Source organism: Choloepus didactylus, chromosome 2 (genome assembly GCF_015220235.1).
Source record: "Choloepus didactylus isolate mChoDid1 chromosome 2, mChoDid1.pri, whole genome shotgun sequence".
In the NCBI taxonomy this organism is placed as follows: domain Eukaryota; kingdom Metazoa; phylum Chordata; class Mammalia; order Pilosa; family Megalonychidae; genus Choloepus; species Choloepus didactylus.
In genome coordinates, this window is record NC_051308.1 from 210,900,939 (window position 1) to 210,928,678 (window position 27,740).

Genomic DNA, 27,740 nt, shown 5'->3' on the forward strand with positions numbered 1-27,740 from the left:
AGCTCGAGCGGCCAATAAGGAGCTAGGTTTCATCTAGGAGCCTATGAGAGCGGGGCTCTAGGGGGCGGGCCGGACGGTGGTGGTGGCGGCTGCCCCGGGGAGGCGGCGGCGGTGGTGGACTGGGGAGGCGGCGGCCTGGCTTAGCCTAGCCTGGCCTGTCAGGGCGCGGGCGGCGGCGGCTCCGGCACCATGTCCCTGCAGTACGGGACGGACTCGGCGCCCCTCGCTGGGAGTTACGGCGCGGCGGATTCGTTTCCAAAAGACTTCGGCTACGGCGTGGAGGAGGAGGAAGAGGAGGCGGCAGCCGCGGGCGGCGGGGTTGGGGCGGGGGCCGGCGGAGGCTGTGGTCCCGGGGGCGCTGACAGCTCCAAGCCGCGGATCCTGCTCATGGGGCTCCGGCGCAGCGGCAAGTCCTCCATCCAGAAGGTAAGCGGGGCCGCTCTGGGGCCCTCCTGCCCTTCCCCCTCCCCAGGGGCCCAGGTAGCCGCCCGGCGGAGGAGGCCCCCGAGGAGGGCGGCGGCCAGGGGATGGCCTCGAGGTCTGTCCCACCACACTTTTCTACTCTTGGGAGAGCAGAGCCGGAGGCGCAGTCCGAAGCGAGGATCCCGACCTCTCAGTACACGCCCAAGTCAGCTGAGGCGAAGTGGGTTCCTGAAGGCGAAACTGACTGGAGGGAGGCAGGTGCCCAGTGGCACCACCGCCCAAGACCTCCGCCTCCGGGGACCTAGCCCCTTGTGTCATTTACGAAACTGAGACGAACTCTCCAGTTCTAACTTGGAGAACTTCGTGGACTCCCTCCCCTGTCGCGTTTTTAGTTGTTCCTCTCACTTCAGGTGCCCAGAGTTTGCAGAGATTCCCAGCCTAGCCCTAGGGAGCAACGCCCGAAAGAGCTGTGACTAAGTCACTGGCCATATTCATACTTGGGCTGTTACTAGTTCGAAGGAGACTTTACTGTAACTTTATTGGGACTGGGTACTATAATTCCACCTATTTAGTACTTGTGGCCTGGTGAGTGTAACTATTGGCGCTCTTCCCTCTGTGTGTTGTCAAAAATAAATCTTGTGAGAGTTTGAGAATATTTTGCAGACCTTCGTCAGTCCATTTGAAGCATATTGGTTCTGTAAAAAACGAATGGAGGGCTAGACATAAAACAGAAATACAGGCAAAGCTGACCTCCTCCATCAGCCATTCCCTTTTCACACCGAGTGAGTTGGTAATAAAACCGATATTGTCAGACACTCGGTCTTTTTGCCCTTTCCACTCTGTTGCAAAGGTCTATTCAAAAGAAATCTCTTGTGTGATATTTTGTAGACATGATGTTTTTAAAAAGTAGCCCTCTTCCCTCTTGGGTTACTGTGTTTTATTTACTTTGCTTTTCACCTCTACAGTAAAATTTGGGTATTTTTATGGTAGATTTTTAACGAATTGATTTTAATTCTTCTTGTTACTAAACCTTGGGAGTAACTATGATCCCCCCCCACTCCCCCCCACCCCCACCCCCAGAAAGTAACAGCTAGGGGCAAATGAGCTTTATGTTAGCATTGTATGGTTTGTGATTATTATAATTCTTAATAATTGCCTTTACCGTTTCTTTCTCAAGGGAGGTTTTCCTGCTGGTAACTCCCATAAGTGTACCGACCCCTCACCCACCAACCCCCCAATTTCGACATTTATCTCATTCTACCTGGTATGATAGTTATTGTCCTTGTTTTATTTCTTACACAAGGCTGCAAACTCAGTGAGGGCAGAGTGCAGGTTAGTTTCATTTTTCATTATTTCTCAGAACCTGAAGTAGGCATTCCAGTATTTTTTGAATGAGTGTAACCTCTTAAACTTTTGCTACACGGCTTTCATAATCTTAAGTAGATTTTGACAGAATTAATACAGTTTTACAGGAAAAAAACAGTGGAGGTGAGAGACAGTGCTACTGCTGGTACTAAATATGGTACAAAGAAAATAGCAGAAAAGTTTCATCTCCAAAATGGATTTAATGGAAGGTGCTTTGGTGTCTTCTTTCCTGTCAGAATTAAAAGGATAGTGAATAATTTATACATTATTCAGTTTTAATCTCTCTTGAAATTTTTGCTGTAGAATTAAATTCTTCAAGTTATGTTAATCAAGGGTAGAATTTTGAACTTGAAATACTAAAGTTTAATAAAGTCATAAAATGGTTTTATTTCTTTTCACAGGTGGTGTTTCATAAAATGTCACCCAACGAGACCCTCTTTTTGGAAAGTACCAACAAGATTTATAAAGATGACATTTCCAATAGCTCCTTTGTGAATTTCCAGATATGGGATTTTCCTGGGCAAATGGATTTTTTTGACCCAACCTTTGACTACGAGATGATCTTCAGGGGAACAGGAGCATTGATATATGTCATCGATGCCCAGGTAGTTAGAAATAATGATATTTTCCTTTTTTCCCAGGTGGCAAAATCTGTAGAAACAAAGGAAAATATTGATCTTCTTTGTTTCTTGATGCTTTTCTTTGCCAGTAGATTCCCTAACAGTGTAAGAGTTGTAATTGCAGAGGTACTTTTGGGGCAAGCATTCTGTTGGGCAGGTACAGAGTATCAGATGATTAGGAGATGTGGTTTACATCTTAAAGTCCTAGTTAATGAGCAGCTCACATTGATTTTCCCCTTTTATTAGCTAGTAGTAGATATTGCTATATAGTCCCATCAGTGCCCATAATATGTGGAGGGATATGAGGACTGAGTCAGTAAATGTTAAAGCAAATGTTTTCCTTAATTGCCCAAATTGAGTTTGGTCCAACAAGCATTTATTGAAGGCCCAACATGTGGCAGGCACCCAGATAAGTGGGATATGGTTCCTGTACTTAAGAAGCTTATTTTTTATAAGCTTATATATTAGTTAGGACTGCTTTCTGAGTGATGGCCTCTATAATAGGTGCTTTCACATATAGGATCTAAGTTAATTTAATCTTCACAATACTGTGAGGTAGATACTGTAATTCCAATTTTACAGAGAGGTAAACTGAGATCACAGGATTTGAAGAAATTTACGCAAAGTCACAGATCTAATAAATGGCAGAACTTCTAAAGAGTTCTTTTGTGAAGAAGTGTCTTCCTTTTTCCTTTGTATTACTAGTGTTAAAAATCACAAGCATTAACTTGGTAATTGAATTTTTTATTTTGAGAACTTGAAGAGCTTTTCATTGGGGTAAGTAATGCATTTGAATGTTTGAATACTTATAAGTAATTACGATATTTTCTGTGTTTGGGGAAAGAGATGATTTGAGGTTTACTTAAACTTGTTACTTGACTTTTGTAAGATTTCTTTTTAAAAAGTACTTTATTCTGACTTACAGGATGACTACATGGAGGCTTTGACAAGACTTCACATTACTGTTTCTAAAGCCTACAAAGTTAACCCAGACATGAATTTTGAGGTTTTTATTCACAAAGTTGATGGTCTGTCTGATGATCACAAAATAGAAACACAGAGGGACATTCATCAAAGGGCCAATGATGACCTTGCAGATGCTGGGCTAGAAAAACTCCATCTCAGGTAATAATACATATGCTTGGTATGAGAGCACTGAAGAAGGTATTCCCATCTCCATCATTACAAACACTATAGCCCTTTCCCTAACCTATAATGTTTTTGAACTCTTCTTTGTTGAAGTCAGCGCTATTTTGGGGAGCCTCACCATATTGAAAAGTTACTTTCTTCCCTTTTTGTGTTTTCTTGGAGGTTGAAGTCATGTGAAGTGTTTCCATTAGTGCTTTTAAAATTCATTTTAAGAGACTGAAATCAGGCTCTCTCCTCATGGCATAAATATGCTTTGGGACCCTCCCTTCTTGGTGTTATCATTTTTTTTCCTTGCCTCAGTTGGAGGACTCTGCAACATTTTTTTTGTAAAACTCTTTTGGTTGAATCTTGACAATATCTTTCTCAGTAGAATTTTTTTAGAGGGGTACACTTTCAAATACGGACTGATTCTAAAGTATCTTGTTTATAATTTGAAACACTTTATTCTTTTATGAATCTCTGAAGTTTGGGATAGATGTGTTCTGTAAGTTTGCTTAGGGCTGCCATTCAAAGAACTGGTTTATAATGGAATATCATTAAGAAATTATTATTAAAGAACAGCTATTAGATAGGATTGGTGGTTTGTGTCTTTGAATTCTAAAAGTGTATGAGGAATGTTTTTCTGCATATTCTTATTATTGTTTGGTGGTGTTATAGATAGAAATGAGTATTAAAAAGTACCCAAGAAAATGTTCTCTTGATGATATGAACAATCTAGAGGGGGAGGCAGGGGAGAGGCACAAGCATAGTTATTTCCTTTTCTCTCTTCTGTTAACAGTGACTTCCCTGTAGGTTCAAACCAACCCCTGTTCCTACTCCTGATATCCCCTTGAACCTCAGTCTCCAAGATCTTCCAATTGTTGCTTGTACCATCACTAAGTTCTTGTAGGCCCTTTTCACTTTGTTAAGCTTTTTACCAAAAGAAAACACTTTAAACTGTTTTTTTTCCTGGTGCCTGTAGGAGTTATCTTTGCCTCAACTATTCTATTCCAGCATTCTGTCATCTGGAGTAGAGCCCCATCTTGCATGGTACTGGGTTTTTAAGTCTGCTCCTTGAAAATATCTTAAAGTTTAAGTGTGGTATACATAATTCTGTGACTTTGACTTTGTAATAGATACATTTAAATGTATTATGAATACAAATATGTAAAACATATAATGAAGAAAATACTGAGCAAAAAGCAGGTAGAATTGTCTACATTATTTAAATTGTTAAAAGTTAGTGTCTTTCTCACATATGTATTCTGCTAAATCTACATATGGTACTTTGCCACTGTACATCCTTTTAGGACTCCAACTTCTGTTCCATTCTCTAAGGGCCCCACTAGCAATCACCTTAATATGTTATTTACATAAATCGTAAGCCTCAGTTATATTTATTTGTTCATTCAACAAATATTTAATGAGTACTGTTCAGAGTAGTGGGCTTACAGCTGTGAGCAAGACTGACAAAGCCTCTGCCCTCATAGAGCATATGTTCTGATGAGGAAGACAGGACAAAAACATTCATAAGTAAATAATGTATTTTAATTCTAAGAACTTAGTGCTTTGAAGAAAAATAAATTAGGGGAGGTGGTAGAAAGCAATGGATACAGGGGTACTATTTTAGATAGGGTGGTCAAGAAAGGACTTTCTGAGGAGTTAACATTTTAGTAGAAAATTATATTCTTATTTAATTGTTGTCACATATCTCCATTGAGCTTTCTCTTGATTTTTATCTTTGGCCTCTGTTCAGTTGTGTGCCTCAGAAACCAAACTTTTGTATCAGTTTGCAAAGGCTCAGGTGAATGCTCAAGTTTCTACATCTGAAAATGCTTTCTTGAGGACTACATTAGTTGCCCTCTCTGTAAGTGCAGTGAAGAGATAGGTAGCTACAAGGCAGGTGTGGAAACTGCATTTGTCATCTTGAACAATGGATGGGGGACAAAATAAAGAGGATTTATTTGAATGAAACTAAAAATTTTATGTATTTTGATGTCATTGAACGTAAGGTGTTTTTCAAATCAATTAAACTGTGTCATGTTTTTCAGCTTTTATTTGACTAGTATCTATGATCATTCAATATTTGAAGCCTTTAGTAAGGTGGTCCAGAAACTCATTCCACAACTGCCGACCTTGGAAAACCTATTAAATATCTTTATATCAGTAAGTGAGCTGTTTAATTCATTTTAGTTTCTGATTCTATTTTCAGTGAATGTATTTGTGTTGTGAAATACTGAGAAAATGACCAGAATTATTATTTTCTGAATTCTTTTAATACACACCCTTTTTTGTCGTATAAAAAAACTAATGAAAAATTTTTCTCATGTTTTCTTAATTAAAAAACATCTTCATGATACCTGTTTCCTGAAGGAAGAGTAGTAACTGGAAAAAAATTTTGGGAATTTTACTCAGTCTTTTCCTTTGCTTGCTCAATCTGATGTTAGTATTAAGATTTATACTCAGATATTGAGGATTCTGCTTGTTAAAAATGGATATCCCTCTAATAAATTTAACATTCAGCCTTATATTTTCTAGAAATTACTTTGAAAGTACTCCATGTGTGATGATCCCCAAGTTTGGGCTTTTGGGTTATGTTAGATGTTGATGTCACATTGTAACTCGTCTATGTATTGCTAATTGCTGCCTAAAGCCTTTGTGGTAGCAAGGTCATTCAAATAAAAGATTGATTATTTTAACAGGAAAGGATAATTGAAAATAAAAGAATGGCTTGGATTTTTGGAGAAAAACTCTTGTTAATATTTTGGTGGCCTCTTGGAAAATAGTTCATTTATGTAGAGAGGAGGAAGAAAAAACAAACTTGACTGGTGCATTTATGTCTGTAAATCAGAGTAGAAAAATGATTCCACCTTCATTCTTTGGATAATAGAAATGTGTCTCAACCAAGTGCTATTTGTTTTTTGCTATTGGGATGTATAATTAAAAATGACCTTATTATTCAGTATTTCAAGATCTTTGATAAGTTGCAGTTGTGATTCTTGAAAAGACTGAACATTTCCCTAATTTTGTTTTTCCAAGAATTCAGGTATTGAAAAAGCTTTTCTTTTTGATGTTGTCAGCAAAATCTACATTGCAACAGACAGTTCTCCTGTGGATATGCAATCTTATGAACTTTGCTGTGACATGATTGATGTTGTAATCGATGTGTCTTGTATATATGGGTAAGTTATATACATATTTCTGCAAGAGCTCAGACAGGTGGAAAACTAGCTGAATATGTTGGGTAGATTAATTTCTGAGGCCTCTGAAAAGTGCTGTATGAATTTTAATTGTTCTGACCAGAATGTTTCATCTTGACACATGATTTTTCTTTAGGTGAGCTGCTGGCTCTTATTCCTTTAGAAAGGGTGGATAAAAGCTTTTGAAAAAGTGTGACTGGTGTTAGACTTATTTGTTGCTGAAGGCTCCTTTACCCATTATTTAGGAGGTTTGCACTGTGTCCTCTTACTATTGGGACTTAGCTATATCAAAAAAACAAGATTAATTTATTTAAAATGGTCTGAATAACAAAGTAAATGCTGGTCTCTAATTTAACCTTCAGGCTTTGTGGAATGAGGGATACTTAAACTTAACAGAAAACAAAGAAATGAGGTAATCAGAATTTTGTGTATCAGAAGTATGTGCTTATTTAGTTAGTAATTTGACCTACACACCCAAGATTCCAAAATCTCTAAAATAAATTTAAGCTCTTCCATTGTGTAAGTTCTCCATTCTTCGTACAGAAATTTACAGAAACTGTTGATTTTGTAGAATAGTCCAGAGGATGAGTTAAAATTGTGGAGAGTTACTGAAACTGGCATTTCAAAAGTCAATATCCTCTGTACCTTCTAGTAACCCTGTTTCCCATAATGCATTAATATCAGAACCCCCAAGGTACTTTCTGACACTCTGACATCACTTTTGCTTTAATACCTGTATCCTCTATCTGATAAAGCTCTCTCCTCTGCTCCACTTATTCTAAATTCCTCTTTCATCTCTTAGCTCTATCCTTCACCTTAGTCTCTGCTTAAATTGTTAGTCTTTCTCCAGCTGTCTTTGAATAAGAGAATACTATATGTCTTACCTGTTCTTTGTCTGTTCGTGTCTCCTGTTTCTTTTTCTCTTTTGTTGATTATGTTCTCTTTTGTTTTAATTCTTTCCATAATAAAAATGAGATATGTTCTCACATTATTCATTAAGGGTTCATGTTACATACTCCTAATTTTAAAAAATGGGTGATTAAAACATTTATTTGCTTTTTCTTTAAAACGAGTAAGTCAAAATTTCACAAACTTTTGTAAAAAGTTTGTAAACTTTTTCAAATTTAGTTCTAAAATTTATTTTCATTATAAGGTGTGTTATAGATATATTATTCTTTGTAAAAAGAAGAAAAAATATCCATCCTCTCACTATTCTTTTAGTCCAGTTTTACTGAGATATATTCACATACCATGCAGTTATACAAAGCGTACATTCAGTTGTTCACAGTACCATTATATAGTTGTGCATTCATCACCAAAATTAATTTTTGAACATTTCATTACCAGCCACACAAAAATAATAAGAATAAAAATTAAAGTGAAAAAGAAGAATTAAAGTAAAAAAGAACACTGGGTGCCTTTTTTTTTTTTTTTTTGCCCCCCTTTTTCTACTCGTCCATCCATACACTGGACAAAGGGGAGTGTCATCCTCTCACTGTAACACAATTTGTGACAGCAACTTCATGTGTTAATTATTAATAGTTTATTTTGCGTCTTGACCCTTGGTTTTTTTGTTGTTTTTTTGAAGGGGCTACATATAATTCCAACAGTTCTAGTTTAATAAATAAAGTAGCTTTCTAATCCTGTAAGGATCTTTTTCTAAGCATTAGGATTCTATAGAGATCGTTAATAGACTCGCTTTCTTTTAGCCTTTATACTTACTCCTTTTTCACTAATGGCAGTTTTCATGTTTTAGGTCCTTCTTTGTTTGCAGGCTGTCAGTACAGATTAGTATGAGGGAAGCCTACTGTATTCCATGCATCCTAGGGAAACAAGATGAAAGTGTGAATGCATGGAATATTGCAGTGTCACAGAAAAGAGAAATTAATCTTGTTGACACTTGGTATCCTTTTTGTCCTATGATAATTGCTACAAGTTTTTAACTTTACAGGCTTAGTACTTTCCAAATTGTTTCCCCCAATCCCCTGTTATTTTATTATACCACATTATGCCCTACTGGCAACCATTAGGATATGCTGCCACTAATTGTGGTTCCTTTTGGTTAATAACCTTCTTGTTTTTACCAGGGTATATTTTGGCTGACATTTAGATAAGCATATTTTCCTAATAGTTTTAAAAACTATTAAAACAACTTTGTAGAAAGCAAATACAATGCTTTAGGGACTCTGACTGAGCAAGCTTTGAAGATCATTATGTATTTTCATTCTTAATTTTATTAATCACAGCCAAATTGAATTGGTCTAATCTCCAGACTTTGGTTAGAATGCGTCTTTCTAATTTCTTTCTTATGTTAGCATGAGAGTCAAGGTCATATGCTGGTTTGACATTAGAACGTTTACAGCTTCTCACAGCTGCTGGCTCTAGGTATTGGCTTAAGAAATCATTCCCAGAGTTGTTTTGTATTGGAATCTGTCACCAGAGTTAGCATTTGTTCTCATTTTTCATGCTGCACAGAGATAGGGTGGGGTGGGGTAGGGGGAGGATCTTTTACTTAGGGCAACTAGTGATAACTGAGAACACATAGCACTCATAGCTTCCCCTTTTCCAAACAGAAGGAAGTAGATTTCTTTTATACTCTTAAAGCATATGATACCTTCTTCTTTGCTATCCAGGCTTCCCAAATCAACTTTATTTGTACTAGCTAGGAAAGACAGATAATGGAAACTGCATGGATTTAAGTTAAAATTGAAACCATAAGTTTGAGTTCTGGCTTTGTCAGGGTGTGAAATCTTGAGGAAATCACTTTACCTTTAATGAACTTTAATTTCTACATTGTTAAAATGGGCATATAGTCCTCTTATTTATATTTATTTAGTTTTGTACTTTGGCTTGTTCCAGAAATAAAGTGTTAAAGGAGGCTATAGTATTAATTCCTATCTCTCAGGGTTGTTATGAGATCAAATTAATGTAAGGAGGTAAACTTTAAGGTTTAGAATAGTTTTAAAAATAGCCCCTCCCTGTTCGTTAAAAAAATACATGGAAATATAGAAAAGTAAAAATAGGAGAAAAAAGCCATTGTTCCACTACTGAAGGCAACCGCTGTTGACATTTTTAAAGTATCTTTTATTTATTTATTTTTAAAGGCAAATACTTTTTAAAAGAAGACAATTTTGACAATTCTTAATTCTTAGCGATAGCTAAACAACCTTTACTAATAGAGTATATCAGATCCCATATTTCATAAAAGTTGTTGATTTCAGTATAGTTTCTGTTGGTCTCTAGCTGGTACTATTTTTGTGTAGTCTAAGAATTTTCCTGCTTTTTCAAGGAAGCCAAAAACTGTTTTCTGAGAAAATATGTGATTGATCTGATTTATATAGAATATGTCTTGAAGGAGCTCTCTTAGGTGGTAGTGGGGCCCTCTGAACTGAGGGAAATAAAGAGAGGAGGCACCTCAGCTGGGGCTACAGAATACAACCTGAGGAGGTAAGTAGCCTCATCTAACAAAATGTTGAAAATGTTATCATTTCCCTGATTAAAATTTACTTATATTTTCACTTTTTTTCTCCAAATGCCTGATTATCTGTGATAGTAAGGGGTGTGTATATAGTTTTTGTTGTTGTTGTTTGATACAAATACCTGAGATTCTGTGTTTGGGTTTGATACAAATACCTGAGATTCTGTGTTTGGGAACCCTATACCTAAATAGCAACTTATGTTCCAGTATATTTAGACCAGTATTTTTTCTCAAAAGCCATTTGGGAAACTGGTAGAAAGACTTATCATGATGCAAATTACATGTAACAGGATACCAAGTTGGGAAATCTATAATGAAGAATACTTTCTTTTAAATAGGTTAAAGGAAGATGGGAGTGGAAGTGCTTATGACAAAGAATCTATGGCAATTATCAAGCTGAATAATACAACTGTACTTTATTTAAAAGAAGTGACTAAATTTTTGGCACTGGTCTGCATTCTTAGGGAAGAAAGCTTTGAACGAAAAGGTAACGGCATTTTAAAAAAGCTGTTTTTTAAAGTTACTTGTCTTAATTTCTTAGGCCCTTGCACACAACAGAAAATAATATCTCTGTTTTGACAAATAGTTAACATTTAAAAAAAGATCAGCATAAACTACTTTTTTCCTCTTTGCTTCCACATATATTCCAGGCTTTCTCCTTCCTTCTTCTGAGGGTTTTTTTTCCCCCCAATCAAGTGGTTTTTTTTAAATTCAGTTTTATTGAGATATATTCACATACCATACAATCATCCACGATGTACAATCAGCTCTTCACAGTACCATCATATAGTTGTGCATTCATCACCCCATTCTATTTTTGAACATTTTCCTTACACCAGAAAGAATCAGAATAAGAATAAAAAATAAAAATAAAAAAGAACACTCAAATCACCCCCCTCATCCCACCCTATTTTTCATTTAGTTTTTGTCCCCATTTTTCTACTCAACCATCCGTACACTGGATAAAGGGAGTGTAATCCAATCAAGTTTTTAATTCTGGCCTGTTCTACTTTAGATCCTTTCATTACCCATTTAACTGTCTGCTGTTTGGCTTCCATTTGAACCAGTCTACTGAAACTCTTCTTTGAGAGGTTACCAAGTTACCTTCTTGCCACTTTCAGTGGCCTTTCCTCGTTCTGCAGCCTCTACAGCAGTCTTCTGAGGCAGATGACCCTGTGAGGCCCCCTCCATTGTTAAAGCTTTCTTCTCTCTCTGCTTCCTTAAAAGCTGAACTCTGGGGTTTTGTCAGTTTGTTTCTCTGACCACTTCTGTTTCTTCTCTTATTTTTTCTGGGTCTTGAGTGTTCTTCAGAGCCAAGTGTTTCTGTGCACTTCTTTGCTTATTCTCCTGGTCAGCTCATCCAATCCATGGCTTTGGTTAATCTTCTTTATGTGGCTGTTTGAAAACTTCGCATCTCTGGTTCTGACTTGGGCCCATGTTCTAGTCTCACATTTGGCTTTAATATAAGACATCTTCGTTAGATATTTCCTTGTTATCTTGTCTATAGTGTCAAAAACTGATGATTATTTTCCCCTCCATTTCATGACCCTCTTGGCTAGCATACTACTTCTGTCACTAGTGATGCCATTTTTCTACCATCCACATTTAGATGTCTCGAAGTCAGGTAACTGTGTAGTGTTATTACTGAAGGAGTCCTGGCAGATTGTTTCACAGCAGTGATTCAGTGTTCTCTTTTTCCCATTCTTCTTCTATGTTGTTTACATTGAATTTTCACCAAATGTCATTTGTTTCTGGGGTCCATATGATTCCAATCCAGGTCCGTATCCCTCCAGGCCTATAGTGCTGTAGTAACCTCTTACTCAATACTATTCATGCATTCAACAAATATATATTGAGGGCCTAATATGTAACTTTTATTCCAATGACAGACTAGTTTTCAGAAAACTACTTTTATCATGTTATATAACTACTCAAGGATTTACACGTGCTCTCTATTTTTACTGCAACAAGTCCCAGTTTTTCTGAGATTTTTTTTTTTTTTTGAGTGGTTAAACTAGTACTTTTGTTTTTCAGCTTTTCATTTTGAAATATATTCAGGCGTAGAGGATAGTTACAAAAATAATGGAGACCCACAAATGAAAAGTAAAAAAACAAAAACAAAACGAAAAGTTAAAAAAAAAAAAATGCAAACCCCATGCAGAGAACTGTAACACACCCCTACGCCTCCCTCCCAGGTACCCAGATCCACCAGTTTTAGCTTTTTGCCACATTTGCTCCTTCCTTCTTTCTGTCTTTTTGTCTGTGTTTGTCTTTCTGTCTTTCTTTCTTTTTCTTTCTAATTATGGAAACATATATGCTGTATAAACTTCACCATCTCAACCACTTCCAAGCATACCATTCAATGGGATTAGTCACGTTCACAATATTGTGGTACCCTCAGCACCTTCCATTATTAAACCTGTTCCATCTCCCCAAATAGAAACCCTGCACCAGTTATGCATTAACTTCCCATACCCATGCCCCACCCTTAGCAACCTGTATTTTTAAATTTCTATCTCCGTGAACTTGCATATTCTCTGATATTTTTCATTGTTACTGCTCTGTGACTTACATATAACATCTTAAATCTGAAATAGTCCCATTTACTTTGACACCAGCTTAGCTTCGGTATTTTCAATGTGTTCCTATACCCCACTGCTCCCTACCTTTGTGTAATTCTTGTCACGAATTACATGTTTATACATTATAATTCTAAAACTACTGAGTATCATTACATTTTTTTTGCATTTGCCTCTTAGATCCTGTAGGAAGTAAAAAATGGAGTTTCAAACCAAAAATACAATAGTACTGGCATTTATATTTACCCTTGTTCTTACCCTTGCTGGAGATTTTTACTTTTTCATGTGGGTTTGATCTGTTGTCTATTATTCTTCATTTTTTGACCTGCAGAACTCTCTCTAGCATGTCTTGTAGAGTCGGTGTAGTGGTGATGAACTCCCTCAGCTTTTGTTTTATCTGTGAATGTCTTAATTTATCCCTCATTTTTGAAAGACTATTTTGCCAGCTACAGAATTCTTGGGTAGCAATTTTCTGCTGTCAGCACTTTTTTTTTTTAATGGTTCTGTAATTTTTTAATGCATTTTTTAGATTGTGAACTTTAACATCTATTCATAATAGTGATAACTTTCAAAATGCAATTTAACAAGTAGTTAGCAAATTTCAAAGGATGTCATGGGTCACACTTCCCCAACTTCAGCTATTTCCATTATTGTAAAATACAGCATACATACGGAAAAGTGTTAACTTTGAATGTACAGGTCAATAAGCAGTTATATAGGTAATTTCAAAAATTATTATGGGTTACAGTTCCACCATTTCAGTTCTTTCTTTTTTATGCAATATAGGGAATATACAGAAAGGTGAAGACTTTCACAGCACAATTCAACGAGTAGCTATAGAGCAAATTTCAAAGGATGTTGTTTTAGTTTGCTAATGCTGCTGGAATGCAAAACACCAGAAATGGATTGGCTTTTATAAAAGGGGGTTTATTTGGTTACACAGTTACAGTCTTAAGGCCATAAAATGTCCAAGGTAACACATCAGCAATCGGGTACCTTCACTGGAGGATGGCCAATGGTGTCCAGAAAACTTCTGTTAGCTGGGAAGGCACGTGGCTGGTGTCTGCTCCAAAGTTCTGGTTTCAAAATGGCTGTCTCCCAGGACGTTCCTCTCTAGGCTGCAGTTTCTCAAAAATGTCACTCTTAGTTGCACTTGGGATATTTGTCCGCTCTCAGCTTTTCCAGAGCAAGAGTCTGCTTTCAACGGCCGTTTTCAAACTGTCTCTTATCTGCAGCTCCTGTGCTTTCTTCAGTGTCCCTCTTTGCTGTGGCAAGCTCACTCCTTCTGTCTGATCTTATATAGTGCACCAGTAATTTAATTCAGACCCACCCAATGGGCGGGCTAACACCTCCATGGAAATTATCCAATCAGAGTCATCATCCACAGTTGGGTGGGGTGCATCTCCATGGAAACACTCAAAGAATTACAATCTAATTAACACTGATAGTCTGCCCACACAAGATTACATCAGAGATAATGGTGTTTGGGGGGACAGTTACAGTCTTAAGGCTACCATGTCATTTACTTCCTTCCAGCTATTCCAAAAACCCCAACATCTAAAAAATATATATATATATTTATATAAAGTTTCAATATTCATAGACCTTTGTTAAATCCTGTTTGTTGCTACCCCTTACTCTCACTTAATCTCTTTCTCCATCTTCAGGGTGTCTAAGAAGTGAGCAGCCTAACTTGTTCATATTGAAGGGGGGTGTTGACAGTATGGGAAGGGGGCTGCATCTATTGTTGTTCTTAAAGAGGCTGTTGCCTCTGGGTTTTAGGACTTGTCTGGCATAGGTGCTGTCAGCACTTTTAATATGTCATCCTACTGCCTTCCTGCCTTTATGGTTTCCCATGAGAAATCAGCACTTAATCTTGAGGCTTCCTTGTATGTGACATGTTGCTTTTCTCTTGTGGCGTCCTGAATTCTCTTTATTTTTGGCATTTGACAGTTTGATTATTATATGCTGTGATGTGGTATATTTGGGTTTATCCTATTTGGAGTTCATTGAGCATCTTGGATATGTATATTCATGTCTTTTGTTAGATTTGGGAAATTTTCAATCATTATCTCTTTTCTCTTTCTTGTCCTTCTGGGACCCCCACAATGCATGTATTGTTATTCCTGATGGTGTTGCATGGTTTCCTCAGGCTCTGTTCACTTTTCATTAATTCTTTTTTCTGCTTCTCAGACTGAATATTTCAATTGTCTTATCTTCAAGTTCACTGATTCTTTCTTCTGTCAGCTCCTATCTGCTATTGAACCCCTCTAGGGAATTTTAAATTTCTGTTGCTGTGGTCTTCAACTCTGTTTGGTTCCTTTTCATAATTTCCACGTATTGAAACTGATATTGTTTTCTTGATTTCCTTAGTTCTTTGTCCATGTTTACCTTTATCTCTTTGAGCATTCTTAGGACCATAGTTTAGAAGTCTGTTACATCCCAGGTCTGATCCTCCTCATTCATATTTTTTAATGCTTTACTCTTCTCCTTTGCCTGGGCCATTGCTTCCTGTTTCTTTGTATGTTTTGTAACCTTTTGTTGAAACCTGGACATTTTGACATTTTAATGTGTAATTGCGGAAATTTAGATTCTGTGATCTCTGTTTCTTAAGGTTATGTTCAGCTAGTGTTATGATAGAGCTTTCCTTGAATGCCAGGAGTTAACAAAAAAGAGGAGGTAAAAAAGATACCACCTTTCCCAGTTTTTGCAAATTGACCTGTGCAAGTGCTCTCCTTTAGGGCTTATCCATACAGTGGGTTGTCTGAGAATAGCTCTATGCCAAAGCATAGGGTCCTTCCTGATCCTTTCTGCACATGTGTCTTATCTGGGGTATGCACATGTGGTCCTAGGAATTCCCCAGTTTATGTGGTTACAAATGTCCCCTCTTCCCTAGGAAACAGTTTCTTCATGGTCCTGGGCACTGGACTGTATGTTCTACAGCCAGCTACCCCTTGCCCGGGGCACCACAACTTGACTGCTCTCCCACAGTGTTCTGTAGGAGAACTCTGAGTTGCCTTGTGCATGCAGGGCAAGTTCTTGGACAGTGAGTCACTCCGGCCACCACCAGAAAAATTGGGCCAGACATATATGCTCCCAGCACATGCACAAGGACCACTCTGCTCCCTCTGGAACTGGGGGCCATGGATATGCACTGGAAGCAGGGGCAGAGGGCTGCTGAGAGGATGGGAAAGGGGCCAGCCAGAGGGACATGCAATCCTACCACTTTTAAAGAAGGCTTTTACTAGATTCAGTGCTTGCCTTGTTACTGTAGTTACTGTAGTCCTCTGTCTGCTTTCTGGAACCCTGAGAAAGATGTTTCTGCCAGCTCTTGCAGATTGTTTAAAGCTTCTGTGGGGGGGTGGAGCCCTGAATCATCCTACTCTGCCATCATGTTCAGGGCGGCAAAACTTTGAGTTTTTAATGAAGCATTTCAGATTTATAAGATATTTCTAATTTAAGTATTTGCCTTTGAGCTTAAGAAATAGAACGTTACAAACACAGTTGAAGTCCTCTGTGCATTTCTCTCAATTGCAGTCCCCTCCTTTGTGCTGTGTTGCATCTACTGTTTTATTTTCACACGTATGATTTATTTTTTTTACTTCTTATCTATTCCTAGACAACATAGAGTATTGTATATTTTTATATAAATGATATAAAAATGTAAGTAGTCTTTTGTAACTTGCTGCTTTCCCCCATTCAAGGATTTTTTTTTTTTTTTGAGACTATGCACATTGATAACATGTAGCTCTAGTTCATTCATTTTCTCTGCCACATAGTATTCGTTTGTTTCAATATACAATTTATTTTCTTGTTGCCAGACATTTAGATTATTTTTACATTACAAATAATTCTGCAACAAATGTTCATGAACAGGTCAGCCTTTGTACATGTGGAGAGTTTCTCTATTCTGTGTATTTAGGAGTGGAATTTCTGGTTATCAGAATGCATACCTCAGACTTTATTAGACATTACCAAATTGCTCTCCAAATGGCTTTACCATTTTCACCTCTGACAGTACCATATGAGCATTCTTATTATTCCATATCTTTGATTATGCTTCATATCGTCAGACTAGTTAGTTATTATCTAGTAAGTGGGAAATGGTATCTCATTAGATTTTAATTTTTACTTCTTTAATTACTAGTTAGGGCAAGCATCTTTTCATAGCTGTTCAGGTTTCTTCCTTGGTAATTTACCCGTTCATCTTTCTTTGTCTTTTTCTTACTGATTTTTAGAAATTTTTTTTCTCCATTGTAATCTTTTTTATTTTTTTATCTTTTGATTATAGAAATTTTCAGATATGTACAAAAATAGATAGGTCAGTACAATGAATCTCCATGTACCCATCTCACAGCTTTAAATAGTCATCTACACATGTTCAGTCTTGTTTCATGTATACCCTTCCCCTCACTAGATTGTTAACTTTAACCTTTAGTTATGGAAACTGTCAAATATATTAAAAATAGAGAAAATAGCATTGTGAACCCCTTTTTTGCCCATTATCCAGATTCAGTAATTACCAAAATCATAGCTAATCTTTTTTTCCCCATTTTTATTGTGAAATATAAAATATATACATAAAACTGATAACTTTCAGAGTACAATTTAACAAGTATTTAGAGAGCAAATTTTAAAGAGTGTTATGGGTTACAGTTCCACCATTTCAGTTATTTCCTTCTAGCTATTCTAATACCCTAGAAACTAAAAAAAAAAATTTATATAAAGATTCAGTATTCATAATTGTTTGTTAAATCCTATCTTGTCTGTTGCTACCCCTCTTGTTAGATCACTCTCTCAATCTTCAGGGATATCTCGGCAGTGACTACCTAACTTGTTCATATTGAAAAGGGGTGTCGACATTATGGTGAATGGGGATACATCTGTTTGATGTTCTTGAAGAGGCTGTTGTCTCTGGGTTTTGGGACTTATCTGACCTAGGAACACTCTGGAGGTTTTAAGTTTCTGAAAAAATAAACTTAGTAAGTGAAACTTTCTTGGAGTTTCAGATAGGGACCTAGGTATTCTTTAGTATTTTTGGGACTACTATTGATTTGGGCTTGACATATTGTGGCCATTTGGAATATCTAGCTGTAGCTTGCATAAGAGTAACCTCCAGGATAGCCTCTTGATTCTATTTGAAATCTCTTAGCCACTGAAACCTTATTTTGTTACCTTTCTTTTCCCCCTTTTGGTCAAGAAGGCACTCTAAATCCCTTGATGCCAGGACCATCCCATGTCGCCAGAGAGACTCACTCTCCTGGGAGTCATGTCCCACTTAGGGGGAGGGTAATGGATTTATTTCCAGAGTTGGGCTTAGAGAGAGAAAGGCCACATCTGAACAACAAAAGAGGTTCTCTGGAGGTGACTCTTAGGCATAATTATAGGTAGGCTTAGCTTTCCCTTTAGAGCCATAAGTTTCACAAGAGCAAGCCTCAAGGTTGAGGGTTTGACTTATTAAGTAGGGGGTTCAAAATTTCACATAGCATATATTCTGTTCAAGATAAACAGTGCCTCACATTATCTTCATTTACTTGTACAGTTGTCATCATTCTCAATGTTAAACAATTACCATAACCCAAAACACACCAAAGCTCTTATCAGTCCCTAATTATTTATCCCTAGTATTATTGTGTTACTAATAAGGTATTCCTGTTAAATATAGTCCATAGTATGCAATAGGTAGTTTTTCCCATATACCACTCTATTGTTAACTCTCTCTCTTTTTTTTTAATCTTCATTTTATTGAGATATATTCACATACCACGCAGTCATACAAAACAAATCGTACTTTCGATTGTTTACAGTACCATTACATAGTTGTACATTCATCACCTAAATCAATCCCTGACACCTTCATTAGCACACACACACAAATAACAAGAATAATAATTAGAGTGAAAAAGAGCAATTGAAGTAAAAAAGAACACTGGGTACCTTTGTCTGTTTGTTTCCTTCCCCTATTTTTCTACTCATCCATCCATAAACTAGACAAAGTGGAGTGTGGTCCTTATGGCTTTCCCAATCCCATTGTCACCCCTCATAAGCTACATTTTTATACAACTGTCTTCGAGATTCATGGGTTCTGGGTTGTAGTTTGATAGTTTCAGGTATCCACCACCAGCTACCCCAATTCTTTAGAACCTAAAAAGGGTTGTCTAAAGTGTGCGTAAGAGTGCCCACCAGAGTGACCTCTCGGCTCCTTTTGGAATCTCTCTGCCACTGAAGCTTATTTCATTTCCTTTCACATCCCCCTTTTGGTCAAGAAGATGTTCTCTGTCCCACGATGCCAGGTCTGCATTCCTCCCCGGGAGTCATATTCCATGTTGCCAGGGAGATTCACTCCCCTGGGTGTCTGATCCCACGTAGGGGGGAGGGCAGTGATTTCACCTTTCAAGTTGGCTTAGCTAGAGAGACAGGGCCACATCTGAGCAACAAAGAGGCATTCGGGAGGAGGCTCTTAGGCACAACCATAGGGAGGCCTAGCCTCTCCTTTGCAGCAACCGTCTTCCCAAGGGTAAAACCTGTGGTAGAGGGCTCAACCCATCAAACCACCATGTTAACTCTTTATACCAGTGTGATGCCTTAGAAATAGACCATGAAGCACTTATTTATATTTATAGTGCTAATCTTTAGGATACATGCCTTTAAACAAATCCTTTTCAATCATGTTCGTCTTCAATGCAGCGCTGATACTTATAATCCCATTAACGAACTGTCATCAGCCCTGTCCATTCCCAAAGTTCAACCTCATTAACAGGCTGTACATATTAGGTAATCATTCCCCCTTCTCTAGTTTCTATCTTTAGGACTCCTATATTCTACATTATAAGACACCAATTTTACATTATTCAGAGGGATCATATTAGTGATAACATACAGTATCTCTCCTTTTGTGTCTGACTTACATCACTCAGCATTATGTCTTCAAGGTTCATCCATGTTGTTACGTATTTCATGACCTCATTCCTTCTTACTGCTGCGTAGAATACCATTATATGTACAAACCACATTTTGTTTATCCTTTCATCTTTTTGACGGACACTTGGATTGTTTCCATTTTTTGGCAGTTGTGAACAGTGCCGCTGTGAACATTGGTGTGCAAATGTCTGTGTCGCTTTCAGATCTTCTGTGTATATACTGAATAGTGGAATTGCAGTATCATAGGGTAACTCGATATTTAGTTTTCTGAGGAATCACAAAACTGTCTTCCACAGTGGCTGTACCCTTATACATATACTCCCACCAGCAGTGGATAAGAGTTCCAGTTTCTCCACATCCTCTTCAGCATTTGTAGTTTCCGGTTTGTTTAATGGCAGCCATTCTTATTGGTGTGAGATGATATCTCATTGATTTGATATCTCATTTGATTTGCATTTCCTTGATAGTGAAGATGAACATTTTTAGCCATTTGTATTTCCTCTTCAGAAAAATGTCTTTTCATATCTTTTGCCCATTTTATAACTGGGCTGTTTGTACTATTCTTTTGACCGGTAGGATTTCTTTATATGTGCTGGATATCAGACTCTTACCAGATACATGGTTTCCAAATATTTTCTCCAGTTCAGTTGGCTGCCTCTTGACCTTTTTGAAAGTCCTTTGAGACGCAGAAGCTTTTCATTTTAAGTAGTTCCCATTTACCTGTTTTTTCTTTTGTTGCTTGTGCTTTGGGTGTAAGGGCTGAGAAGCTACCTCCTATTACTAGATCTTGAAGATATTTCCCTATATTATCTTCTAGGAGTTTTTTGGTGCTTTTATATTGAGGTCTTTGATCCACTTTGAGTTAAATTTTGTAAAGGGTGTTAGGTAGGGGGTCCTCTTTCATTCTTTTGTTGATGGATATCCAGTCTTCCCAGCCCTGTTTGTTGAAGAGGCTATTCTGTCCTGGTTCAGTGGATTTGGGGGCCTTTTCAAAAATCAGTTGACCATAGATCTGGGGGGTCAATTTCCAAACCTTTGATTCGATTCTGTTGGTCAATATGTCTTTCTTTGTGCCAGTACTATGCTGTTTTGACCACTGTGGCTTTATAGTAGGTTTTAAAGTCAGGAAGTGTAAGTCCTCCTATTTCATTCTTCTTTTTTAGAATGCTTTTGTCAATTTGAGGCTCCTTTCCCTTCCAAATAAATTTGATAACTAGCTTTTCCAAGTCTGCAAAGTAGATTGTTGGAATTTTGATTGGAATTGCGTTGAATCTGTAGATCAGTTTGGGTAGAATTGACATCTTAACGACATTTAGCCTTCCTGTCCATGAACACGGAATGTATTTCCACCTATTTAGGACCTCTTTGATTTCTTTTAGTAAAGTTTTGTTGTTTTTTGTGTAGAGGTCTTTTACATCCTTGGTTAAATTTATTCCTAGGTACTTGATTTTTTTAGTTGCTATTATAAATGGAATTTTTTTCTTGATTGCTTCTTCAGTTAGGTCATCACTAGTGTATAGGAACATTACTGACTTTTGCACATTAATCTTGTGTCCCGCCACTTTGCTGAATTTATTAGCTGTGCACCTCTGTGAGCCTCTGAGGTGGGGGTGGGGCTCCTGGTGCTTCTGTGTAGCACCCTCACTTATTCCTGCCTCTTGCCTGTGCACATTGCGAGCTTCCATGGTGGAAGAATAAAAGCACTGGGTTTTCTGTGTGCTGTCAGCACAGGTTCTCTGTTTACTGTGTTCCTTCATGGGAGCTCCCAGCTGTGGGCTTCAGAAGGATTATCTCCCCAGCTAATTGCTGAGATGGGTGCACCAGGAGTAGAGAGCTGTTCCCTCCCCTGGCTCAGCAGCCAGCTCTCAACTGCCAGCCCCTGATAGTCCCGGTTGAGTAGACTCACTCACCCCATCCTTTCAGACATAATTTCTTCACTTTTTTGTCCAAGTCCCCACTATATATTGTAGAGGTCTGTTCTAGTTTGCTAATGATGCCAGAATGCAAAACACCAGAAATGGATTGGCTTTTATAAAAGGGAGTTTATTTGGTTACATAATTACAGTCTTAAGGTCATAAAATGTCCAAGGTAATGCATCAACAATCGGGTATCTTCACTGGAGAGTGGCCAATGGCGTCCGGAAAACCTCTGTTAGCTGGGAAGGCATGTGGCCGGCATCTGTTCCAGAGTTCTGCTTTCAAAATGGCTTTCTCCCAGGACGTTCCTCTCTAGGCTTCAGCTCCTCAAAAATGTCACTCTTAGTTGCTCTTGGGGCATTTGTCCTCTCTTAGCTTCTCTGGAACAAAAGTTTGCTTTCAAAGGCCATCTCCAAAATTCTCTGTAAGCTGAAGCTCCTCTCTCAGTTCCTGGACCTTCTTCAAAGGTCCCTCTTGGCTGTAGCTCGTCTTCAAAATGCCACTCTCAGCTGCACTGTCAGTTTGTCAGCTCATTTATATGGCTTCAGAGATTTAATTGTACCCACTCCGAATGGGTGGGGTAACACCTCCATGGAAATTATCCTATTAGAGTCATCACCCACAGTGGGGTGGGGCACCTTTCCATGCAAACAACCTAATCCAAATGTTCCAACTTAATCCCTACTAATATGTCTGCCCCACAAGATTGGCATCAAAGAATATGGCTTTTTCTGGGGGACATAATACATTCAAACCGGCACAAGATTGTTCTCTGGCCACTCAAACCCTTGAACTGTTGTCCTGGGCATTTTTACCTTTTTTTCTAGTTTTTTCATGGAGGAGAAGTTTGTTCTGCCTCTCCTGTTCTACCATCTTCTTGGAAGTCCAGGCAGTCTTATTTAATCTCTATCTGACTCTCCCTACTGGATTAATTTGAAACAAATCTCTGGCATCAAGTCATTTTGTCAATCTAGATTTAAGTAGGTATCTCTTAAAAGATGATGGTCTTTTTTTTAACATAGCACTATAACCATTAATAAATATAAAAAGATATTGATTTCATATTATCATTAAATATATCTGGCCAGTGTTCAAGTTTCCCTAATTATCAGTTTTAGTTTACACTTGGCACAGAAAGTAATGTAGTTGAATTTATCAAGAAATTTTCCTTTATATTTTTCCTTTATATATATATATATATATTTTTTTTTTTTTTTTCCTGAGTCTTAAGGACCACCTCAATCTGGCTGTAATGTACTTATTCATACTTGATTTCCAGTACTTCCTTTCAAGAATTCTGTGACATTCCTTTCTTCTGTCAGGCCAGATTTTTTCTTTCTTTCTTTCCTATCTTCCCCCAGTGCTGTGTTCTTGTTGTCATCTCCCTGCTGTTTTCTTGTAGTTTCTCTCCTCTTTCCTGCCTAATGAAATCTTGCCCATACCTCCAAAGTTCTGCCTCATCTATGAAGCATTCTTTGGCTACTTTTGCCCTGCCCTTGGCACTCTCTTTTTTGGACTTGTTTCACATTTGAAGTCAATTTAGCACTAGATTGTTCCAGCTAGCATTTCCCTGAAGGCACTGGCCACATCTGCTACTGCTTTTGACACATTGTACCTTACACAGTGCTGTTCAGTAAGTATTTAATCACCTTTATCACATCAAGTATAAATTTTTGAAAGATCACATCATGTTCAAGCAGGCCACACAGTGTATTTTAATACTTTACTTTTGCCTGAATGTGAATTGGCTGAGTTGAAAACTTGGATGCCAGAGATGTTAATTTGGCCATGGTGACTGTCAAATTGCACATTTACTATATGGCAGGATGTTGTGATTGTGGTTATATAATGTCCAGGTTGTTCTTACGATTGAGGATATTGCTGTCTAGTTTAGAGGTTTAAAAATTTCAAGTAGTGTCTGTCAGGCTGTTAGGTTTCAGTGCAAACCCATTAACAGTAGCTTCAGCAAAATGGAAGCTATATTTTCTTTTCACATCAAAGAAGTCTGGAGGCATTCTGGGGCAGCTGAGGCAGCTCCCAGTGTCCTTGAGGACACAGTTACTTCTCTTTTCTGCTCTCCCATTTTTAGCATGGGCTTCTATTCTCAAGGTCATCACATGATCCAGTATAGCTCCTGGAGCTCCAGTCATCTTATCCATATTCTGGGCACTAAGAAGGAACGTGGATGGGGAAAAGAGTTCATCCTCTTTCTTTTAAGAAGACTTTATAGCAGTCCCACAACTTTTGCTTATCTCAGTGGCCAATATTAATCACGTGGCCGTATCTAACTGCAAGAAAGTCTGAGAAATACAGTCTTTTAGTATGAGTACCAGTCTGCTCATTCAAAATTGGGGTTCTGTATCTAAGGAAGAAGGAGAAAAATGGATATTTGGTAGGGAACTGGCCATTTCTGTCACAAAATTGAACACTTTATTCAACCAGAATTTTATGTGAAAGCCCAGTTTATGAAAAGATAGACACAGCTTCCCAGCCTGAAGAAGGGATACAGGCTGCCCGAAGCTCTGCCTGATCGGCCTCTCTGGTACCTTCCAGACCACTGGGCTCTAGAGAGCACAGTTTGCCAACTACTGCTCTAGTTATTTCCTCCAGCTCTTTAACTGGTTGCCCTGAAGACTTGTAAAAAGAAAAGTTTGATTCTTTAGAAAGTATTTTACTTTGACTTCAGATTTCATTTTAAATTTTCTTAGCAAATTTCCCTTTTCAATTGCTTTATTTAGATTAATTGCTGAAGTTGGTCTATGTATACTTAATGGAGCCAGTGTGCAGTTAAAAGTATTATAATTCCTTAACACTAAAAAGACTGTAGGGTCCCTCTCCCCAATTCAGCATAAAAACAATATTGTATTGTAAAATAAGTGCAAGGAAGTCTAACATATTTCTTTTTTTTTTTTTCCCTTCCTCCTCTGATTCCTATTTTGCTGCATTTTAGGAGACATTAACTTTGGGTAGGGGGTATCGAGCACTGCATTGAACACATGACAACAGAGAGGGTGTGATTCTGACTAGAAAGCTATGTGGCAGGGAAGAGAAAAATTATTGGTGATAAAACATTTAATAATTTTATGAGTAGTTGAACTTAACTTTCCCATTCTCTTTATATGGAAATGCCAATAGTTTTTTTTTCTTGCCATCTTAGAACTAAAGCTAATATTCAGAACTAGGGAACCGAGAGCAGGCATCTGGCCATTTGACAGAGGTTTCTGCTTAGCAAGCTAAGGGGACCTGGGAAGCAGTGGTTCCCATTGTGACACATGGATTTGATCTAGTAGGAGTATTTAAGACTGGAATCTAGAGGTTGCTTTACTGATTTTCAGTGTGGGAATGAACAAATATTGGGAGACCTACTTTTGGGGGATACAGGTCTGTGTATTGGTGGTAGAGTGTAGGGGAAACATAAAAATCACCCTGCTCTTGTCCTAAAAGATGATATAGTTGTAATGTATATATTTAAATTGACGTTGATTTGCAGCTTTACCCTTTGTAGCTTGACCCAGGGCTGACCACTTGTTGATTATTTACTCATTCTTCACCTATTAAGCATGCTTACACCATGATTCAGAGATTACTGGAGTAGAAGACAGAGCATGGTTTTCCTTTTCCAGAATTAAATCCCTTTAGCACTCTTCCTCCAGGATAGTAAAAACTAATTTCTTTTTCTAACTCCTGTGTCTAAATTACTGCTAAGAAATGACTTAACAAGGAATAACATGGCTCTTTAGTTTTAGTTTCCTCTTTGTGTCTGCAAATAAAACTTAGAGATTCAGTTCTTCTCAACACTAGGTAACTGATAAATTACAATGTCATTGAAATAGCCCTATTTTATTTGTATCCAGTTTTACTTTGTAAACGGTCATGTGTTGCCTGTTCTTACCCTGAACTTTCTTCCTCCAGACTTTGAGGGTTTGCCTGAATTTTTTTTTTCCTGTAGGCGAAACACACTGAAATTTAAGTTTTTCTTTGATAGTTGGTTATGTTGTGGTTTATATTTATAAAGAAGCATGATTAATTTTAAAAATTCCTCATCTGTAGAGTAGTTTAGTAATAAGAGTAGTAAAACATGGACCGTTTTGATTTTCCAGAGCCCGTGTTTGTTGGCCTCCTTTCTTTGTAAGTGTGTTTCTGGGTAAGGCCTCTAGATACCAGATCTTAGAGGTTCCAGATACAACCTTAGAACACTGGGACACAGTGCTAACGCATGGAGACCCTTCACTGCCAGGACCTTTTCTCTATTTATGTACTTGGCCTGAAAAAAACTGGACTGCTCTTTTCTGCCCAACCCTTCTTAATCTCTCTGGCCTTTTCTTGTGGGTACATGAATATAACTAGCAGTTTTATATCTAATGGTCTTTGCTGTCATTTTCTTTTTTTAAAATTATAGTAGTATACAGGTTTTCTCCTCATCCTGCCTGCCAAACAACACCCCCTTTCCCTCTCCAGAGTTCATATAAAATTTGAGTATATGCTTGATTTTAGAGAATTCCTCAGTAGGGTGCATGTTGTTAAACAGACATCGATTATTTTTTTTTCTGTCAAATGTTTCCTAGTAGATAATTTAACAGTTAATGTTCAGGAGACCTGATCTTCTCTTTCTCTCTTGCAGGTTTAATAGACTACAACTTTCACTGTTTCCGAAAAGCTATTCACGAGGTTTTTGAGGTGGGTGTGACTTCTCACAGGAGCTGTCACCAAACCAGTGCTCCCAGTCTGAAAGCATTGGCGCACAATGGCACACCGCGAAACGCCGTCTAGCCTGAACTCCAAGCTGGCTCTGTGCCAGCTTGCTCTTCACTTCAGGGTCAGATGCCACGTCCTTACAGGACACGGGAGCTGCCGCTGTGGGAATCTGGTGCCTGTCCCACTAGAGACAAGGGGAAGAGTTTCTCATTCGGATGAAAACCCCTTCAACTGGTGGTGTACAACTGAAGCTACTATTTCTTTTTTTAAAAATGGCAAAAAAGAATTCTAGAGACCACAAAACTCAAGTGTGTCTTTCTCCTCTTTTGGGTCTTATTTTAGTAGTTGGGATATTTTGGACCTGGAGATAACACCAGTTACCCAACCTTGCCAGAGAATGTTGCTGTCAATTACCAGTTGAAAAATAATAGAAAAAACTGAATTTTTATATGCTTCACTTAGGTTTTCATTTGAGTAGTCTCTAAAACTCCTGCCTTGCTTAAGTTCTAACACTGCCTGTCAGATTTCAACTTTGGACATAGCACCCCTAAGACCTTTTAAATGCGTTTGCTTGCTAACTCAGAAGACACATAGTCTGACTGCAGAAAAGGACGTTCCTGTATTTGTTACTGAAGAAATGAGAGAAAAATTTATGCTGCATCAGCTGGAGAGCAAAGCTCAACAGTGGCTACATTAGTTCCTTTGGAAGTGTTGAGGACAAAACTTTGAAACAAAAAATTTTTGCACCTATGTTTTGGGTACCAGATGTTTGGATTCGTGCATTAGATAAATGATCATGATGATATAACAAAGGTGATTAAAAAGTTTTCCCCACAGTCTCTTCCTCGGGGGGAGAAATTGATTATGTTACTGAAATGTTTAGCTTCTTTAATCTTGATTTCCTCTGTTATCTTTTATTCCATGCTCTCTAGATTCCTTAGGAATTGCTGTTTTGTTGACCCTAAGGCACTGGTGGACTATCCACTGGGAGTTGGAGAGAGCACATGGTGCCACAGCATGTGTTTTACATACTTTGTCTCCTGTATTCTGACACAAAGTGTCAACTGTGGTACTTTCTTCGCCTAGGATATTAATTCTTAATTGCTTATTTTTGTGGATGGTTGATACCCTTTCTGTTGATTTACATTTATACATTTTTACTCCACATGCCCAGTAGTCAAAGTATTCCAAAGCCACTGGACCACTTGAGTACATAAGTGCCACTGTTTTGTGAAATATGTATATTCAGGTCTGTAAACCTAACAGTGTGACTTGGAGTGCTTCCTGCAGATGATTCTGACTGTTGAGTATTTACATGGACCATGGTGATATCCAAAAGAAAAATGCTTTTATATTTATAGATTATTTCATTGAACTATATAAATGGGTATCAATAAATGTATTTACTCCAAAA

At 37.9% G+C, this 27,740-nt stretch overlaps 1 protein-coding gene across 2 annotated transcripts; it reads left to right on the top strand.

Moving 5' to 3' along the window:
* The first annotated feature begins 100 nt into the window (after positions 1 to 100).
* Positions 101 to 27,740, top strand: RRAGC (Ras related GTP binding C). 2 transcript variants are annotated; one of them, XM_037827661.1, is made up of 7 exons: positions 102 to 426; positions 2,190 to 2,393; positions 3,334 to 3,533; positions 5,588 to 5,702; positions 6,576 to 6,718; positions 10,553 to 10,701; positions 26,253 to 27,740. In XM_037827661.1, exons 1-7 carry the CDS (start codon positions 190 to 192, stop codon positions 26,399 to 26,401), a joined length of 1,197 nt encoding a protein of 398 aa, XP_037683589.1. In that variant the 5' UTR covers positions 102 to 189; the 3' UTR covers positions 26,402 to 27,740. The 2 variants fall into 2 exon arrangements, with proteins under 2 accessions (XP_037683590.1, XP_037683589.1); XM_037827662.1 differs by lacking the exon at positions 5,588 to 5,702 and having other exon boundaries at positions 101 to 426; positions 6,617 to 6,718.

Coding starts and splice junctions, on each gene's coding strand:
- RRAGC (XM_037827661.1), top strand. CDS start 190: ATGTCCCTGCAGTACGGGACGGACTCGGCGCCCCTCGCTGGGAGTTAC. Junction 427..2,189: donor GCAAGTCCTCCATCCAGAAG/GTAAGCGGGGCC, acceptor TTCTTTTCACAG/GTGGTGTTTCATAAAATGTC. Junction 3,534..5,587: donor CTAGAAAAACTCCATCTCAG/GTAATAATACAT, acceptor CATGTTTTTCAG/CTTTTATTTGACTAGTATCT.